Genomic DNA, 14,990 nt, shown 5'->3' with positions numbered 1-14,990 from the left:
CATGAACAATAACCGTATGACTGTTCCCACCACTAACACATGACCCTACGCTGTGTTCACTGCATCACCCCATGTTTGGCACTGATCACCACCTGCACTCATGTATATATCATGTATATATCTATCTACTTAGCACTTTTAATTCTTATTCTTATTTTTATTTATTTATTTATTTATTTTTCATGTCTATTTAAGCGTAATTTATGACAGTATGTTTGCACTGAAGCACCGCAGCAATTTCCTAATGTTGTAAACCTGCTCAACATTTGGCAATAAAACCCTTTCTGATTCTGATTCTGATGTACACCCGAGAACACACCTGTGTCAGAGAGGGGAGCAGTCGCGGTCCTAGCCTGTTTGGCGCCCCGGGCGAACACTCCCTCTGCCCCCCCCCATGCATAGTATGCAAACAGCTACCAAACAGCCATTATAATTCGTCATACAATGAGAATAGGACAAATCAACAATTGACAATGACTAATTAATATTGTGCTGAACACAGTCCAAAAGATTCAGTAAGCTACATCAAACAAACGTAAACAGACGTTTTCACTATCCCTACTAATTGATGTTATCTTGTTGTATCTCTGTTGTGGCCAGTGCTATCCTCTATGCTGTTGCATGCTGGGGCAGCAGGTTGAGGCTCACAGATGCCAATGAACTAAATAAACAGATCCACAAGGCCAGTAATGTTGTGGGGATGGAGCTGGACTCCGTTAGGGTGGTGTCTGAGAGGTAGATGTTGTCCAAGATAAAGACAATGTTGGATAACACCTCCCACCCACTCCATGACATACCGACTAGTTACAGAAGCACGTTCAGTGAGAGACTGAGATTACCCATGATGCACCACTGACCGACACAGGAAATCATTCCTCCCTGTGGCCATCTCCCTGTACAACTCCTCCATCTAACACACTGTAAACACTGCAATCCGGTTGTTCAGTGATGACGCAACGAATCCTACTTCCGGGCCTAAAGTAGTCTGCGTTTAATATGGCTTTTGTGTTGTTAACATGTTTAATGTTATGTATTTTCTTCTATTTGATCTCAAAAAGCTCCTAAAAAAGTCAGTGATCACTGTTGACCTCCCTCGGCTTTTATTACCGCTAATCATTTATTTAAGCTCAGTTTTTAAAACCTTAGGATGTAACTACAGCCCAGCCCATGCAGCAGTATATGAATGACTAACCTCGTATTGTGGATGGATTATCTCAGTTGTTCTCCTGGCTGAAGTTTGGTCCTTTTACAGCATCCTGCCATGCGATTACTTTTGTTCCTGACCACCGAGAACACTCACGTTAACTTTTATCGAGTGGAAAAAAGTTAGCTTGTTTATATTAGGCTAACATAGCTGTGTCGCTAGCGGTCACCAGCTAGCCCAACTTCAGTAACCCTACAAACGTCACTGCTGTTTAGTTTTCTGTTTTCATTTATGCTGGAAGTGATAACAGAGCTGTACGTTTTAATTTGTTTCCAAAACCCCGCAGTCAGGACATGCTATATTGTATTTAGATAGAAGCTAGCGAGCTAACTTCCTGCTAACTTCTAACTCTGTTAAATGTCATAAATTCCGTTTTCATGGATGCCTGGATGTTAAACTCAATTGTTACACCTGGTAGAGCAGAACGCTGATCATTTTATTACAGATGAAAGACTTTAGACAGTTTTTCTACTCTCAGTAATGCCACAGTGATCGTTTGATATATGGACCTGCAGCGGAGTTTAGGCCCAGACACGGCTAGTGACGTCAGACTGAACAACCGGATAGTTACATACTTTTTCCACACGTTCTTTTCTACTCTGGAATATTCTTGTCAATTTTCTTGATATTTATTTATAATCACCTCTGTTAATCCTTGATATTTATAATTGAGTGATCTGCATATATTAGTGCTATTTCTTAATTGTGTAAAATCTGTATAATGTATTGTTTGGAGTTTAGTCTGTTAATGTTGCTATTTTTACCATTTCTTCTTGGAGCAACTGTAACTCACATAATTTCCTTAGGGATTAATAAAGTATTCTGATTCTGATTGTTTCAGGATGACCTGCCATTATCCAATGACACATCTGCTTACCTGCATCTTTGGCTCATTTCTCCCCCTGTTCTTTTCTATTTTTTCTAAACTGAGGACCTGATGGCTTTGAACTTTTCTCATCCATCTTCCATTGGTTTTAATTTTGCACTCCAGTATGAACACAAATCCCCCAACCCGAGGATCACCACAACATAACCTAATAGACCTACACCTTAGTTCACAGATTTGCTTTGTCTAGGGTGTATTTCTGGGATTTCGCACAACCCAGGATTCAAATCATGAATACATAATGAGCTTGGATTTACAACATTATAAATGAAATGTGCTCTATTTGGAAGCAGCAGGCCCCCCTCCCCTTTCGACAGGTTGTATGTGAGACTTTAAATTATCAAACTGAAAAAAAATTATAAATTGTTATTGATCCCTTTACCCCTGGTCCTAAAGTGTATATTTATTTTCTCACTCTTCTTATATTTATTGTTTGTTTATTTGCACTGCTGTAACTGGAGCTTTGTCGTCTCGTCTCTCTATATACTGGACTGTATGTAGCGAAGATGACAATAAAGTTTACTTTGACTTCAGCAGCGAGCAGGCGCACCGAGGGCTCTCGCGCTCACTTTTCGCATACAGAATTTCGAAAAAACATCGGTGCAAATTATAAGTCTGTATCATAATGTCTGGTGTTTTCGTGTTTGTTGGTTTGTTTTTATTTTGCGGGTAGGTTATTAGATGCTGCTCCAGCCAGCAAGAGATCAGCTTTTTGTGTAAAGCTGTACAAACTCATAATCATTTATACCTGTGACGGATCTGTTGCTGCTCAGGTGGACAGTGTTGCTGTTTGTCACATGCCTGTTATAAACTTTGAAGGTAAAAAAAAAAAAAAAAGGGAACAAACTGAGGCTTTTGTTTTGAAAACCCGGAAGCGGAAGTTGTTGGCCGGATCCGCTCCCGGTGAAGTCCACGTCAGTCCTCAGAGCACACCTGAGGGGTCCGGACCGAACCGAACTAAAGTCATACCCGTTAACTCTCCTGCGCATCATGGCGGACGAGGCCACGCGCAAGGCCGTTTCGCAGATCCCGCTGCTGAAGACGCACGCGGGGCCGCGAGACCGCGCTCTGTGGCCGCAGCGGCTGAAGGAGGAGTACCAGGCGCTGATCCGCTTCGTGGAGCAGAACAAGGCGGCCGACAACGACTGGTTCCGCCTCGAATCCAACGCTGACGGCACGCGCTGGACTGGCACGTGCTGGTACATTCACGAGCTGCTGCGCTACGAGTTCCGGCTAGAGTTCGATATCCCTGTGACGTACCCGGACACCGCGCCTGAGGTGGCGGTTCCGGAGCTGGACGGGAAGACCGCCAAAATGTACCGCGGCGGGAAAATCTGCCTCACCGAACACTTTGCGCCACTCTGGGCCCGGAACGCGCCGCGGTTCGGGCTCGCGCACCTCATGGCGCTCGGACTCGGACCGTGGCTCGCCGTGGAGATTCCGGACCTTATCAGCAAGGGCATCGTAGTCCACAAGGAGGGGCAGGCCGAACCGGCGACGGAGTGACATCGGACGGAGAGCCGAACCGGACCGGAAGCAGGGCTGAAAGACTGAAACTAGGAGAGTAAAAACTGTGTTACAATGAATGGAGTCTGGTTTGGAAATGACGTTGACTCTGTTAGTCATCACTGATCTGTAACTGACGCTGTTCAAGTAAAAATGGGCACAGAGAGAATTGAGTCTGATTGGGAGATCGCACTGGCATCTGGCTATTATTTTTCAGTAGTAAGACTAAATGAGTAAAGCTCATGAGAATATGAATGGATTCTGGTGGCGAGATGACCCACAGATTGGTAATAATAAATAGAAATGTGTTGATATAATAAATTGAGGTTTACCGTAAAATAACTTCAGCCCACTGAAAGATAGTGGGGGAAAAATCAATGGAACCTAGTGGAGAGGTGGCCCCTCGTAACAAATTTATGATGTTGATATTTTTATTGCGCCACAAGAAATGATAAAAATGGTGCTAAAATGAATGGCTTCTGGCTTTTTTTGCTCAGTAAAGAAGTAAAAAGTGAGAAGATGAATGAAGTCGTGGAGAGTTGATCTAGATTATTTAACATAACTGTTAAAGCCTGGAGGCAAAAGTATTATTGATCTAATAAAATAATGATAATTTTTTTTTTTTTTGCATCACAAGGAAGAGTATAAACGGTGGGACTTTGAATGGAGTCTGATGGGGAGAAGACACCTAATGATCAGACTGCAGACGTTCTGTTAGTTTGATCACGAGTAAAAACACGTAATATATGAATGAAGTCTGGTAGTCTGGATGTAAACAGTGACACACCAATCTGTCCCTAAACAATAAATAATATTTAGATTTCCTGCTGGTTGTATTGTTTGTAAAATATTTACAAATGTTTGCAGCTGTGTACGATGTCAAATTTAAATCACTAGGACATTTGTTTAATGGGCCATATAAATAGGGATGTTACTAATTTCATCACATCCTGTTACAATAAGTCACGTTCTAAACAAAAGGAGACACAATTTAAACAAAACTTTTATTAGTTTGTTTCAACAACAGAATCGTGTGTGTGTGTGGTCCCGATCAGCTGACTGATGGCTGATAATAATCAGTCAGTACACCTGGATAAGCTCTGCCCACTCTGCCACAGGCCACACCCCGTTCGCTTGCACATTGCTTGGTGATGATTTCCAGTCCCAGACCCTCAGTGGGATGTTCCAGGAGGCGCCATAGTTTGCTGTCACGTAGTCAAGCGTCTCACATGGAACACGCACTTTCAGCTCAAGAAGCTCCGCCCAGCACAGCGAGAAGCGTGGAAAGATGTACCTGGAGATAAGAAAAAAAAAATTTAACCTGCGGCAGGGTTGACAAAGTGACCTGACAGATGGTAATGACTTTACGTAGCAATAAACGACACGACGATTACGCCGTCTGTACAAATATTTAAGGTGAAAGGATTTTACTTGAACTTCCTGCCACTCTTTGCCTGCGTCCCGCCATTCCACATGATATCACCGTTGTCGTAGAAGAAAAAAATGTCCAGCTTCACATCTTCAATCAGAAATGACAGCTCCAGACTGTCCTCCACCTTTTACAATAAAACACCCGCTTTCAGAATAAAAGACAGAAAACTAAACTTCACAATAAAATGATTTCAGAATAAAGGAGGTAACTAAGGGTGCATTCCAAAAGTCCATGTTTCTGTGAAAGTTTCCTCACTAAGAGACATGACTCCAAACACTAGCATCCTCTACGAAAGGAGAGGAGAAAATGTGTCCTATAATTCACTGCAAACAACCATCCAACCATTTATGAAAACACTGACATAATCGAAGTGGGTGGGATCGACTTTGATGTTCCTTCTAACTGCATTTTCCATTTTATCCATAACCTGTGGATATATTTATAGTTTTATCAGCAGCTGTTAAATTCACAGCTAAACCCTGAACATCAAGCTGCTGGAATATAAATTTGATGTTGTTGCTGCATGAAGAAAGTAGAACAGTGAGTTCAAGATTATGATTTATAATAAATGATCAAAGAGTGTTTAAGGTTCTGTATGATCACTGTTGTATTACAGTCTTTAGGATTCATGTTTACTTCAGGTCAGCTGGGATCGGTTACGATGGAGGGAATTTTACAGAAATCCTTAACAGGCTGGAGGAAACAAAATAAATATACAGAGGGTAAAATAAGTAATTTAAGTAAGTTCAAAGTAAATATATTTCTGAAGGTGCGATTGATATTAAATTCTCACCAGATGTGAGTGATAATCCATCCAATCCACACATGCAAAGGAATCAAACCATAGATGTCCATAAATATGTGTAATAATGATAAATGACACAGAGAAAATAAATGAAGACACTCACTGAAATTGGATTAATACTTTATACAAAGCCTTTGTTGGTGATCACAGCTTCATATTCAGCTTCTCCTGTAGGGAGAAACTAGTTGCAGCATTGCTCGGGTGTGATTTTGGTCCATTCTTCCACACAAACAGTCTTCAAACCCCGAAGGTTCCATGGGTCCCGTCTATGAACTTTGACCTTGAGTTCTTTTCAGTTGGTTGAGGTCAGCTGATTGGCTGGGCCATTCCAGCAGCTTTATTTCCTATCTCTGACACCAGCTGAGAGTTTTCTTTCGTCTCGTTTCATCTTCATCATCCTGGTAGATGGCAGCAGATTTTTATCAGGAATTTCTCTGTACATTTTTCCATTCATCCTTCCTTCAGTTATATGAAGTCTGTCAGTGCTGTATGCTGAAAAGGAGCGCCACACCACGATGTTCCCAACTCCAAACATCTATATTAGTGTTCTGGGGGTGATATATAGTTCCCTTTGACCTCCAAACGTACGATGATGTTAAAACGCATTATGGCATCCAAAGAGTTTAATTTTGGACTCATCTGACCAGACATAAGATAGACTTTATTAGTCCCACAGATGGAAAATTCATTGTTACAGCAGAAAAGCAGATAGGCCAGGAATAAATAAAGAGATTTAGATTATTTAGATAAAAATATCAAGTCAAATCAAGTCAAGTGGCTTTACTGTCATTTCAAGCATGTGCAGTGGTATAGTACACAGTGACACGAGACAGCGTTCCTCCAAGATCATGGTGCCACATGATCTTTGAGTAAAATCAAAACAGGACTACATAAAGTGCAAGTGTGAAAAACTGCAAAAAACAGTGCAACACCAGACAGAACAGAATGATACAGACACAAGACAGTGCAATAGACAGTGGGTTGTGCAAAAAGACTGAGCACTGTGCAAAAAAGCAAAAGCAACAACCTTTGCATGTAATTGATGTATGAAGGTGTGTGAGGTGTGTCTGCATATGCCATTGTGCAGGTAATGTAGTGACGTGTGTGAAGGTATGTGTGTGTGTCAGTCCAGTCACTGAGTGTAATGGAGGTAGTTATGGAGCTGGTGATGAGGGACCAGGAGAGGGTCTCCGCCAGGTGAACACTAAGGAATTTGGTGCTCTTGACAACCTCCAGAGAGGATTCATTGATGTTAAGTGGACAGTGATCTCACCATGCTCTCCTGAAGTAGACAATTATCTCTTTTGTTTTGTCCACGTTCAGAGACAGGTTGTTGACTCTGCAACAGTCCGTTAGCTTCTGCACCTCCTCTCTGTATGCCGACTCATTGCTTTTGCTGATGAGACCCACCACAGTCCTGTCATCAGCGAAACTGACGATTTGGTTTGAACTGTGCATTGCTGTACAGTCGTGAGTCAGCAAAGTGAACAGCAGTGGGATGAGCACACAGCCCCGAGGGGCTCTAGTGCTCATTGTGGTGGTGATGGAGATGCAGTTACTGATCTGGACTGTCTGAGGCCTCTCCATGAGAAAGTCCAGGATCCAGTTGCAGAACGAAGTGTTCAGGTCCAGCAGGCTCAGTTTTCCAGTCAGGTGTTGAGGAATGATTGTGTTGAATGCTGAAGTGAAATCTATGAACAGCATTCATACATACATGCCCTTATTGTCCAGGTGAGTGAGAGCCAGATGTAGGGTGGTGGCGATGGCATCATCTGTTGACCGGTTGGGGCGATAAGTGAACTGGAGTGGGTCCAGCAGTGAGCTCACTTGCAGCTGAAGATGAGCAAGGACTAGCCTCTCCAGGATCTTTGTCAGATGTGATGTCAGAGCCACCGGCCTATAGCTGTTGAAGTCCTTTGGCTGTGGCCTCTTGGAAACTGACACCACACAAGATGTTTTCCACAGCTGTGGCATTCTACCAAGCTTCAGGCTCAGGCTAAAGATGTATTGAGTTATCCTGCATTGGACTTGAGAAGCAGTCTGCCGAGTTGATGCCATCTGGACCAAGCTTCAAGATGGAGTCAGCAATGGAGTCTTCCATGTTGAGCGTTTATATGCGCCACAGCGTATTAGTGCATTACTTATCGTTTTCTTTGAAACAATCATACCTGCTGATTCAGGTCTTTCTGTAGCTCTGCACAGGAGCCCCTTGGCTCTTGAACAACTCTTCTGATTCTGATTTTTTTTTTTCACTCCCCTGTCTGAAATCTTGCAGGGAGCACCTGGTCGTGGCCGGTTTATGGTGAAATTATGTTCTTTCCATTTCCGGACATTGGGCCCAACAGTACTCAATGGAACTGTTATTTTTAGAAATTCATCAGTATGTTTTTGCAACAATAAGGTTATGATGGTCTTGGGAGACCTCACTGGTTTTACCCGTCATGAGATGTTTCTGTGTGACAACTTGATAATTGGGCACCTTTTATTAGCCATCATTCAGGACTGATTGAGCTGATATTAATTTGCACTAAGTGGCAGGATTGACTTATAATCACTGATAGATTTTAGCTGCTGTCTTGAATCTCCCTGCCTTTTTACACATCCCTCTCTTCACATGTTCAATACTTTTCCCTGTGTCACTTCTCGTTTTTACACATAATTTATGGACGTCTATGTTTCCATGTGTGGCTTGGATGGGTTATCACTGACATCTGGTGAGAATTTCAGAAGACAAACATTATTTACCGTTATATTATGAGAAGTCCCAGTTGTGACAGGTGTATGTATAAGTGCATCACTTGGTAGTTTTAACAGCATAGGGCACTTTTATCTGTTACAGATTCAGCAGAGAGAAGTCACTCGCTGTGTGAACACTGCTGAGAAAGAGCAGCCAAGTTCAGGTCATTTCTGCCGTTTCATGGAAGCATTTACCAAGGAGCAATAAGTGGGCTCGCCTCTAAACACTCAGCATGAAGAAGTTAGTGAATCTGTTCCTCCTTCTTTAAAATTCCAGCCTTTCTAATGAAAAATGAATGATTTTCTCAATGTTTACATTACCCCCATAAAACAACAGAACACGTTGTGGAGAAGTAACGCATGCTTTGTAGTCCATCTTTTACACATTGTCAATATAGCGGACATGCGTCATCACAACGTTAAGAAATGAGTGTGAGCTCGTTCAAATCCTCAGCACACCACTTTTCTCTTTTTCTAAGTCCTCAGTAATTCTCCTACCCACTTTTCCTTGAGCTCGATGAAAAGAGGTTAGGAACAGGAGATAGTAGGTACTTTTTGAAACACACCCTAAACTTCACAATAAGACAGGTTGTAAGAATAAAAGACAGATTTTGCAGTAGATGTTTGAAGCTGGTGACTGAAGATGAAGCATGAAAAAGTTTTTGGTGTTAGAAAGAAAAAAGGAAGAAGAAACTCAGACAGTAAAAGATAAAAATAAAGATTTTGGACCTTTCCAAACTTGTGTTTCAGCGTCAGGCCGGCGTCTGTGAATGCTGCGATGATGTCAGGCCTGTAGTCAGCGATGAAGATGCCAATGTCGACGTCACGGCTGTATGAGATGATGCTGCACTGCCTGAACCAGCCTGGAGAAGGTGACACAGACAGACAGGTGTGAGGACGGGATTACCTGCACACACTGAATCAATTAGTCTTTTTGACTGAGGTGCAACTTCCTCAGATGTGATTTACCTGGATGTTTAAACCACAGATAATAAGGCATGTGACCCTGATTACAGGTGATGTCAGCACAAACTATGGATGTCATACAGCAGTTTGACCTCTGTGTGACCCTATAGTAGCACACCTGAGTGAATCACTGGTTACATGCTCCTCCACAGGAGTTTTAACAGGAACAGGTAGACAACCTACAGTCAGAGGTTCTGACGTTGAAGCAGGAAGTCATCAGCATACCTGACACACCTGTTGTAAAAGTTATAAGTGACAGTGACCTCTGTGTTTCACTTCCTGTCTCCGAGGCGGTAACCTGCTCTATTTTAGTCCAGTCATGCGAGTCTCACTCTTGCTTAGTGCTCCGACAGGCGCTGCATACACCTGTGTAAGTTTCACAATAAAAAACGCCAAAAGAACTTGAGAGATTTCAGCGGTTTACCCAGGGTCACCATGGCGAGGTCGCTGCATGTCTAATCTGTGGTGGACACACTTCCTGATGTAGCCCTCGAGGGATTCTTGTTTCCCAGAATCAAACACAAATATGACTGATAACAGGAAATCAGGAAATCAACCAGTGCCAAAATAAAAGCCTGCTTAAAAAAAAACAACAAAAAAGCAGAGAGAGATTATGGCAAACCATCGACTCAGAAGGGGAAGGCGGTGCTGTACCTGCACTGACTATAGTGTGGGTGGAGCGCTACTGACTTCGACTGAGAATATTGTCAGGCAGTGGAAAGGAATACTTCGAGGACCTCCTTAATCCCACTGAGCTGCATCAGGCATAGCAGCATGCAGTTTTTCTACATTGTGACGATGTAATTTTGATCATGTCAAAGTGAAAGAGGCCATACAGTCCTTATACGACCGTTGCAGAAGCCTGGCCCGCATAGCAGGCAAGAAGTTGGACTTGTTCCTGGTGGGTGATGGGCTCCGCCAGGGCTGCCCTTTGTCACCGATTCTGTTCATAACAGGATTTCTAGGCATAGCAAAGGGGCGGAAGGCTTTCGCTTGGGTGGTCTCAGGATATCATCTCTGCTTTTTGCAGATGATGTGGTCCTGTTGGATTCATTGGGTGATGGCCTCCAGCACGCCTTGGAACGGTTCACAGCCGAGTGTGAAGTGGTGGGAATGAGATTCAGCACCTCCAAATCTGAGGCTACGGTCCTCAACTGGAAAAGGGTGGAGTGCCCACTCCGGGTCAGGGATGAGTTCCTGCCCCAAGTGGAGGAGTTTAAGTATTTCGGGTCTTCTTCACGAGTGACGGGAGAAGGGAGCGGGAGATCGACAGACGGATTGGTGCTGCAGCCGCAGTGATGTGGACGCTGTACCGGTCTGTTGTGGTGAAGAGAGAGCTCAGTGTAAAAGTGAAGCTCTCAATTTATGAGATTGATCTGCGTCCCTACCATCACCTATGGTCACAAGCTGTGGGTAGTTACCGAAAGAACGAGATCCCGGACACAAGCGGCAGAAATGAGCTTCCTCCGAAGGGTGGCTGGCCTCTCCCCTAGAGATAGGGTGGGAAGTTCAGCCATCTGGGAGGGGCTCAGAGTAGAGCCGCTGCTGCTCCTCCGCCTTCAAGAGATAGTTGAGATGGTTCAGGCATCTGACAAGGATGCCTCCTGGGCACCTCCTGGGTGAGGTGTTCCGAGGATGTCCCACCAGGAGGAGGCCCGGGGGCAGACACACTGGAGAGATTATATCTAACGGCTGGCCTGGGAACGCCTTGGTGTTCCCCCGGAGAAGTTGGAGGAGGTGGCTGAGGAGAGGGAGGTCTGGGCTTCTCTGCTTGTGCTGCTGCCCCTGCGACTTGGCCCCGAATAAGCGGAAGAAGATGGATGGATGGATGAAAGTTTGCTGAACCTGTACAAATGAGTCAGGAGGTAGAGTTACCCAGGCAGGTACCGCTGCTGAGCCAGAACGGAACGTCAAGGCGAGTGAGCGTTCGAGCCGTCAAATGAAGCAACGCCTTTGCTTTTCTCCGGAAATCCACCGCCGCTGCAGACGAGTCGTCAGGGTAGAGCTGCAGAGAAGTAGTCGCATGACGAGAAAAAGGAAGTTTTAAAAAAAGATTTGTTTATAATATTTTTCATTTCCTCTTTCTCCCCTCTTTTTACAATAAAAAGAAGCTTTCATTCTGACCTGCAGGAAATTGCGAGCATCACGGTAACGGCACTCTAGGAAGCGGGCGTGTTTCTGCTGGGCCAGAAAATGGGAAATGTTTCGCGGGACTCGAACGTCCAGGCCATCAAGGACGGTCAGGATGAGCTGCGGCCTGCAGAGGACGTCACATTACAGGAAGTTCATTAGTGCGTTTTTTTTTGTCTCATTTACACACATAACGTAGTCATGTGATGTCATCACCTGTCATAGGCTCCAGCGTAGCGCCCATAGTCGAGCACTTTGAAGGCAGCAAAGCTTCGGTCTGCGTCCCCTTTGAGGCGCAGCGCTCCATGCCACAGGTAATTCCCGCTGCGCTCATACAGGAAGACCACCTACAAGGAGCACAGGTCACATCGTCAGCTGTTTTGTCACCTGAATCAGATCGTCAGCACATCTGGCCACATCCACCTGAATGACATGATTGTGGAGGCGGAACAAGAAGTGCAGGGGAATGTCCTCTCCTGATAGGGTGTCCAGGCTGGCGAGTCGAGGGTCCACTCCCCGCAGCTCCATCACCTCAAAGCCTTTCTGCTCAGCTGCCAATAGGAAGCCGGGCTGACAGACAAACAAACAATTACAGTTTTAAAAACTTTATTTAAACTCAAGTTCTGCATTTTCTCACGCTCTGAAGACAACAAACAAGTCACTCACATCATACTTCCATTGGTTGGCCTGCAGAGCGAATGACGTGACGGCTCGGCCTGTGCACAGAAAGCTGCAGTGCGGTTCACGCACCAGCCGGTCACGCTGCCGCAAAGCATCCTGGGAGAGCAGTGCCAGCACGGCGGTGTCAGTGAGGAACAGTGGCAGCTTGAAGTGCTGCACTAACGCTAGAAACTTCTTCACCACCTGCTGCAGGGAGGAACAAAGCAACTGTTACCGTGGTAACCATGGTCAGGTCAGGAAGGAGGAGTTAAAACATTTAACAATTAAGTATAAAACAAGCTAATTTTAGGAGCCACAATACAAGTTTACACATTGTACAAATTTCATGACTCACGTCTACATCTTGTGTAAGAGAAGCGAGATGTAAGATTTGTTTTAAATGTATTTGAAAAGTTCTTCACCTTTATTTAAGAGAGGAACGTCATGTGCAAGTGGAAAGACATAGAGAGCTGCATCAGGCATAGCAGCATGCAGTTTTTCTACCTTGTGACGATGTAATTTTGATCATTTCAAAGTGAAAATTTAAATCTGAATTGCTAACAATTGATGTTAAGCTAACAGCATCTAGCATCAGATCTGACTTACCCATTGGACTTGGCTAGCGGTCAGGTGGCCTGGAGTCAGGTGACCTGCTGGGCGGAAGATGTGAGAGCCAGGCTGCTGTAGGAGAATAGAAGAAAACAGGGTCACCACAACGGTCATGCTCCCGCATGACTTACCTTCAGAGGCTGACGCTGCCTATCTGGACCTTGGGGGTGTCGTAGCTAAAAGATCAACCTTAAGACTGTCACATGTCCTGATGGAGGGTTAAATACTCACACGTGTGACAAGGTTACTGTAATTCGAGCACATAGATGATTCAGGATCTCTTCATGAGTAATGTTCATGCACAGGTAATGTCAGCGTACAGGTGAGATGGAACACATAGGCAGCATGATTATGATGAAGATCATCTTCGCCAGAAGATGTTTCCTGATTGGCTGAATTTAACCTAAAATATTTTAACTTCACGTTCAGGTACAGATACCTGATAGCATTTACAAGGCTGTTATAACTAAAGTTAACCTTACTGCAGTGAAGGAATCTCAGGTGTGCCTCTTTCTCTCTTTACCTGCCTCTGAACACAAACCTGTACGGCAGCTTCAGGAACGACCCATTTTACGCTCATCATCTAAACTCTATCTAAGGAAGACTGTGCGCTGCTGTAGACTCCACCCCCACTGAAAAGCTGTCCTTTCACCTGTCACTTGTGCAGGTGTGTTTACCTGTGTCTGCTCTGCACAGACACAAAAACATTAAACTCATAATTATAATTTGAGACGTGTTGTGGTTCCTATAATCCTGACTTCACAAATGCAACTGAAACAGCTAGTGCACAGATTAGGATTATATTCTGAAAGGGCAGAGGGCTTTGAGCTTTAATGGTTCATTAGTGACATCACAAACCTTCAGATTAGGTCACACTGGGAGCCTCTCGCATCACACAAAAGCGTTTACACGGCTATGGCTCACCTTGCTGACGTACTTCCGGTAGTAGTGCAGCTGGAATAGCAGGAACACGGAGCTGCTAACGATGAGCAGCGCTAACACGGCCGTCCGGTTCACACGAAGCATCCGGAAACGGGGCCCGTCACCGCGCTTCTCATGACGCCAGAACTGAGCTCGAGGCACGAGGGAGCGGCACGAAAATACTCAGAGGACCGCGAAAATCACCAAGCCGTCTGCGGCCGCCGCCATATTTAAAAGGGCTCACTTCCTGCGCGGCCTTTCACAGTAAAAGCCCAAAACCTTTCTGCTGTGATTTTCAGAGGGAAAAAAGCTGAAATAGTCGATTCTCTGAAGGAAACATGAAGAATTAAATATGACAGCTGTGGTGTTTTAAACTGTTTTATCCACATAGCATGAAAATATGATTTTTCTTCAGCAACACACTGAATATTTATCAGCATCGATTTTTAATCGTTAAATTTCAAATTCAAATTTTATTTGTCACGTACACAGTCATACACAGTACGATATGCAGTGAAATGCTTAGACAACTGCTCGTGACCTATAAAAAAAGGCTATGAATAAGATAGGAAATAAATATGAAAAATTAAAAAGGGTAAATTTAACTAGGTAGGAATAAAAATATAAATTAAGGTTAAAAATGAAATAACTGTACAACACAATTTAGAATGAAGGGTAAATTTAACTGGGAAAGAATAAGATCAAATATATAAATTAAAGTTGAAAATAAAATAACTGTACAACAAAATACACAATACACAATATAGAACTATATAAGAATGTATGAAGAAATATAAATAAATAAATAAATATATACACAATAACAGCAGCTGTACAAGTATTAACTGGAAATGAAGAATATAGTGAGGGATGTAGAGGAAGAACATTATATACATATATATATATACACTGGGTGAATGTGCAGTAGTAGCAGCAAGCAGGTGAATTCTGTACATTAATATGAATAGATATCTGACTATTTTACAGGATAGACAATATAAACATATTTAAAATTAAAGGAATTTGAAATGTACATTGTGCCTTGGTTTAGTGTCTGGAAGACTTAAATCATCACTTAAATCACTTTAAGCATATTTGCACTGCACAAGACATAATGTGGATTGCACAACACTGG

At 43.6% G+C, this 14,990-nt stretch overlaps 2 protein-coding genes across 4 annotated transcripts; one reads left to right on the top strand and one right to left on the bottom strand.

The window, feature by feature from the left end:
- The first annotated feature begins 2,954 nt into the window (after positions 1 to 2,954).
- ufc1 (ubiquitin-fold modifier conjugating enzyme 1) lies at positions 2,955 to 4,421 on the top strand. The gene has a single exon (XM_005942551.3). The coding sequence runs from the start codon at positions 3,081 to 3,083 to the stop codon at positions 3,594 to 3,596; it is 516 nt and encodes a 171-aa protein (XP_005942613.1). The 5' UTR covers positions 2,955 to 3,080; the 3' UTR covers positions 3,597 to 4,421.
- Positions 4,422 to 4,581: 160 nt separating this feature from the next.
- On the bottom strand, positions 4,582 to 14,105 carry fktn (fukutin). Of its 3 annotated transcripts, none has more exons than XM_005942549.3 (10): positions 13,859 to 14,105; positions 12,932 to 13,006; positions 12,332 to 12,532; positions 12,089 to 12,235; positions 11,882 to 12,012; positions 11,660 to 11,792; positions 11,411 to 11,540; positions 9,299 to 9,432; positions 5,028 to 5,152; positions 4,582 to 4,890 (listed from the first exon to the last, which is right to left on the bottom strand). In XM_005942549.3, exons 1-10 carry the CDS (start codon positions 13,958 to 13,960, stop codon positions 4,677 to 4,679), a joined length of 1,392 nt encoding a protein of 463 aa, XP_005942611.1. In that variant the 5' UTR covers positions 13,961 to 14,105; the 3' UTR covers positions 4,582 to 4,676. The 3 variants fall into 3 exon arrangements, with proteins under 3 accessions (XP_005942611.1, XP_042084308.1, XP_005942612.1); XM_042228374.1 differs by having other exon boundaries at positions 12,332 to 12,529; XM_005942550.3 differs by having other exon boundaries at positions 12,932 to 13,003.
- Between the last annotated feature and the right edge of the window lie 885 nt (positions 14,106 to 14,990).

The sequence above is a fragment of the Haplochromis burtoni genome, unplaced genomic scaffold (assembly GCF_018398535.1).
Source record: "Haplochromis burtoni strain Fernald_Lab_line unplaced genomic scaffold, NCSU_Asbu1 Contig_320, whole genome shotgun sequence".
Classification (NCBI taxonomy): Eukaryota; Metazoa; Chordata; class Actinopteri; order Cichliformes; family Cichlidae; genus Haplochromis; species Haplochromis burtoni.
The sequence above is the reverse complement of the archived record's forward strand: the minus strand, read 5'-3'. Positions and strand labels throughout refer to the sequence as shown.

What these genes read in the sequence shown, in the direction of transcription:
- ufc1 (XM_005942551.3), top strand. Translation starts at nt 3,081, where the DNA reads ATGGCGGACGAGGCCACGCGCAAGGCCGTTTCGCAGATCCCGCTGCTG.
- fktn (XM_005942549.3), bottom strand. Translation starts at nt 13,960, where the DNA reads ATGCTTCGTGTGAACCGGACGGCCGTGTTAGCGCTGCTCATCGTTAGC. An exon ending in ACCGGAAGTACGTCAGCAAG is followed by an intron (nt 13,007 to 13,858) that starts GTGAGCCATAGC and finishes ATTCTCCTACAG; the next exon opens with CAGCCTGGCTCTCACATCTT. An exon ending in AAGAGTGGCAGGAAGTTCAA is followed by an intron (nt 4,891 to 5,027) that starts GTAAAATCCTTT and finishes TCTTATCTCCAG; the next exon opens with GTACATCTTTCCACGCTTCT.